Below are 4,982 nucleotides of genomic sequence, written 5' to 3'. Positions count from 1 at the left end.
TGATTGAAAGAATAAATTTATTCAACTGGCTCCAATATAATCCTATTGTCACTAGATCATAGACATCAAATTGTTATTTTTCCCTTTGCTAGTAAAGGTATAAGCAGAAACAATTGCAAAAGAACACATAACATCCAGTAGGGATAATAATGAAAGCCAAAAATGGATTATTTGAAAATAATTTTAGAAGTAAAAAAACCATAGGTAGGAGGAGAAAAGAGAGAAACTACAAATAAACTGCATTGTGATAAAACAATAAAGCACATGGCTAAAAGCCTATTAAGGATTTTTTAAAAATTATATTTTGAGAAACACTTGGTGCTAACAATTTTCTCAAAAGTACAAATATCCAAAAGTCACACAGAAAATAAAACAACCTACTTTCCATCAAAAGTTTCTAATTTTGAGAAAAGATAACACCAAGAAAACAATTTTAACTACAGAAACAATGGTTAGCATAAAAAATTCATAATCAAAAAGATACACGTTTTAAGTACTTAACAAACTTATAAACCATTTCTTACATAACATTCTCCATATTTTAAGTTCATACATGTTGATATGCTCAGAGTTACAATTTTTCAGAAAAGACGGGGGGAAAGGTGTGATTATCATCAGCTAGATGTGCTCACTGCATGCTCCATTATTTATCTGCAAGGCCTGGGTGACTGGAAGTGCAGTTGACAGGCATTTTAATAAACTGGACAGCCATTTGTTCTTCAGGACAAGGCGTGTTTTCCCCAGGAGCAATCAGAAGAAAACAGGAAGCAGCTCAGCACTCTGCACTGCAACAGGCCACCTTAATAGCTAACCAGCATCACTCAACTGCTACGCAGCCGGGCCTGGTGCACAAAAACACAAAAGATATTAGACTTGTGTTTGCTAAAAACCCAGTCCTTTCACATGAAAAATCTTTATACGAATTTGGGTCATACTACCTTTTAGACCTGGAGGTAAATAAAATTATCCATATTAATTTACACCACCTTTTGTAGGTTTTTAACTTTAAGGAATGAAGGCAATGTTGAAGCAATGTCCTGACAGCGTTAGGCTGTGTGTAATGGCTGCACACGTTTCCTTAAAAGTCAGGAGGCCACAAATTAGGTTACCAATCTGTTCATTTCAAACCAAAACAGTCGTCACTATAGAAATAAAAATAAACTTTTGCCTCAAATATACAAACCCAATAATGTAATCTTAGGTCGTTCACCTCCTAAGTTACAAGAAAATGTGAATAACAACAAAACGGCGCACAGAATGAATTTTGCCACCTGATGCAAAGCTTCAAACTGCTAAAAAGGTAGAAAAGTGTGACACAACCTTTTCAATAGGCAGCCCCTTCTTCCAGGGACGTTGCTTCCATGGACTGAGTATGTGATCCTTTTCCCCAAGTCCTCCATCATGTTACTTCCTGATGCATCATTTTCTTAAGAGGACGTCTGTCCTTCCTCTTCGGGAGACTTGGGGGGCCTCTTGGATCGAGACCTGGACTTGGATTTCCTCTTGGATACCCGGGGAGGACTCCTGGTCATAGATGAAGACCTGGACCGTGAGCGAGACCTGGAAACCGAGGAGGACTTGGATCGTCGCGCAGAGCTCGATTTGGAGGTTGATGCAGAGCGAGAGCTAGTAGAGGACCCAGACTTCGAGTGAGACCGGCTGCTGTGATATCGGCTGTGGCGAGAGCGGCGGTAGCGAGAGTTACTGTAACCAGATGAGCTGTGGCGAGATCCGCTGTAGCGAGATTCCCTGTGACGAGATCGGCTGTAGGGAGAGCGGCTGCAGTGCGCCCGGCTGTAAGGAGATCGGCTACAGGGAGACCGGCTATAGCGAGAACCCCTATAGCGAGATCGGCTGCGGGACCTGGAGCAGCTGGGACCCCGGGATCGGCTGCGGTGTCGCCGCCTGGGGCTGCGGCTCCGCCGTCCGTAGCTGCGGCTCCGCCGTCCATAGCCGCCGCCTCCGGACCTGCCGCGTGGCTCTCTCTGGCGGCTGCGGGGCAGGTCCCGGCGGCCATAGCGCGCCACCTGCACCCGCAGCTCGCGTCCGTCCAGCTCCGCCCCGTCCATGGCGGCCTCGGCGTCTTGAGCGTCGCGCCGGTCGTGAAAGCGGACGAAGGCGAAGCCGCGGGGCGCCTTGGTGTGGGGCTCCCGCGGGATGTACACGTCGCCCACGCGCCCGTACTTCTCGAACACGCGCCTCAGGCTGTCGGGAGAGGTCCGGTAGGTCAGGTTGTCCACCTTGAGGGTGATCATGCCGTCCACGTCGGGAGGGGGGCGGCCGCAGCTCATGGCTCCCAGAGCAGGCCGGGCCCGGAAACTGGCGCTGCTCTGGGCGCTGACGGTGTGACCTACGTTCCTTTCTCGCGGCTGCGCCCCGCGTGGGGACGCCGGGAAAGGCCGGGCGGAGAGGCTGGCGGCCGACCTCCGCAGGGAGCGCCCTGGAGCAGCAACTTCCAAATTCCCAGTTTCAGGCCGAATACTCCAGGAGGAAGGTTTCCTCTTAGTAGCTGAACTCCAAATGAAGCCAGGTCCCAGAGATCCTGGCTTTATACCTGGGCAACATCCTAACCAGCGCCCAGCTAGTGTAATCACTGGGCTGGGTTTAAATTAGACGTCCCACCCTCCCATGCCCCTCCCTATTATTCTAATTTTAAACCAATCTTAAGAACAAAGCTAACTGATTAAAGGTCAATTTATGGGAACAGGCAATCTAGACAAATATTAAAAGAAACCTAGGGTAGCAATATTAATATCCAGTGTATTGATAGGATCAAAGAAGCACATTTTATAGTTATTGAAAAGAAAATTCACTAGGAAAACATGACACTGATGAACTTAACGCAACTAAACACACAACAGTGACACATAGAAAGCCAAGACTGAGAGTTATAAGGTAAAACTGAAAAATCTGCACTCATGATGGGAGGTTTTTTCCCCCGTAACACCGTTTTCTCAGAAATCAATAGTGCAGAGAGCAAAACTAGTAATGCTATAATAATTTGCACAACAAACAACAATTTTGATCATATAACCTGCAACAACCAAAAACATGTAGAAAACACAAGAATTTCCCAATACAAGACTACAAAATAAATGTCAATTAAAATTTCATAGGTCAATAAATTGAGTACATCTGGACCTCAGTGAAATAATATTGAAAGTTAAAAATAAAAAACCTGAATCCAATCATATTTATTTGAAAATTAATAACCACATTTCTAAAACTTTTTAATGTTGAAGTCAAGCAATTAGTAAAGCAAAACCAAAACAAAAGAATAAAACATTAAAATAAAAATAGAATTACAAATAAACAAAAGGGATGATATGTTTTTTAAAAAGAGGATTAATAAAATTGAAATCTAACATTTTTAAAGAAAAAAATAATTTAGCAATACTGATGAAGAAATACAGTTTCTAGATCTGGAAAGGAAATATACAGAAAGGGCCTAGAGCATCTTGGAGTGCCGGAAAATGATGTGATAAATAGAAAACAAACAAAAGCATTGATGGAGTAATTTTAATGTGGTACAAAAACCAATAAAACAGCTCCCAATGGCTACATATTGAACAATTTAAGGAACAAACTAAAATACTACTATATCATATTCCAAAATACAAAATATGAATCTGTGCTGTCGTAAATAAATGGTTAAATCAATTAACACATTGGAGAGAAGAGAGAAAACTCCTCTGCAGGAGAATTCTAAATAAATTAAATTAATTAAAATGTTGCTGATTTTGAAAATGTTATGTAACCTTATATATATAGAATTGTGCTTTTTATATTTTAATGTATTTTGTGTTTTATTTCCCTCATCTATATTGTTCCATCTAGCTGTACTTGATCCTTTTGCCTTGCCGTAAGGCATTCAATGGTATAAATGTTTTGCTGTTCATGGGCACTTGGGTTGTTTCCACTTTGGGCCTCTTACAGTGTTGCTCAGAACACGCTTGGACATGTATACTGGAGCTTATGTGTCCTTTTACGTATGAATGGATCCCTTGTCATAGAATACAGGAAGCCCACTGTAACCTCTGGCTTCAGCATCAGTGAATTCAGCCAACTGTGGGTAGAAATTATTCAGAAAAAAAAAACAATAAAAATAAATAAAACATTATACAGTAAACAATTATTTACATAGCATTTTCATCATAATGTAAGTAATCTAGAGATGACTTAAAGTATATTGGAAGATACGTATAGGTTACATGTGCATACCAAGCCATTCCTTAGAATCCTCAGGGGTTACTAAGGACCAGACCCCCTCCACCTGCAGAATATCAAAGGACAACTGTATGTGAATTCAAACTTTATCATGCCTGATTGTTTTTCAGCAGTTTTTATCAATTTACACACAGGATAGCTGTATATGAGGGTGCTCAGTGCTCTTCACTTTTGCAAACCTTTGGTGAATATCAGACTTTTTAGTTTTAGCGGGTGAGGTGAGGGCATTATTAGATTTGTTTTACCTATGATTGCTTCCCGGCACAACAGCCTGGGGTGACACAGTGAGACTTTGTCACTTAAAACTTAAAAAAAAAAAAGAAATTATTTCCCTAATTACAAATGAGAGTCATTTTTTCATGTTCGTTGGCCATTTGGATATTCTCACTCATGAGCTGCCTATTATGTATTTTGTCCATTTTTCTATGGGGTTGACGTTCTCTGCACTAGCTCTTTATATGTAATGGATATCAGCTGTTTGCTGGATATGAGTAATACAGTATTGGTTCACACTCCTTGGTGTGTCATTTGTCTCTTTTTTTCATATCTTTTGATGAACAGAAATCCCTCTTTATTTCTAATAGTAAAATATTATTTAAAATAACTAACCACATGGTGACTATAACATGGCAAGCACTGTTCAATTTATTCTTCGTACAATAAATCATTTAATTCTTATGACCTGTAAGAAAAATCTTACCTCTAATTTTCAGATGACAGAACTGAGTCATGGAGACAGTAAGTCACTTGTTCAC

At 41.0% G+C, this 4,982-nt stretch overlaps 1 protein-coding gene across 1 annotated transcript; it reads right to left on the bottom strand.

Moving 5' to 3' along the window:
• On the bottom strand, positions 1–4,735 carry LOC103248271 (uncharacterized). Its single transcript, XM_008020594.3, has 2 exons — positions 1,321–4,735; positions 1–842 (listed from the first exon to the last, which is right to left on the bottom strand). Exon 1 carries the CDS (start codon positions 2,289–2,291, stop codon positions 1,428–1,430), a length of 864 nt encoding a protein of 287 aa, XP_008018785.1. The 5' UTR covers positions 2,292–4,735; the 3' UTR covers positions 1–842; positions 1,321–1,427.
• Between the last annotated feature and the right edge of the window lie 247 nt (positions 4,736–4,982).

The sequence above is a fragment of the Chlorocebus sabaeus genome, chromosome 1, assembly GCF_047675955.1.
Source record: "Chlorocebus sabaeus isolate Y175 chromosome 1, mChlSab1.0.hap1, whole genome shotgun sequence".
Taxonomy (NCBI): domain Eukaryota; kingdom Metazoa; phylum Chordata; class Mammalia; order Primates; family Cercopithecidae; genus Chlorocebus; species Chlorocebus sabaeus.
This window is presented reverse-complemented; position numbering and strand designations above follow the sequence as displayed.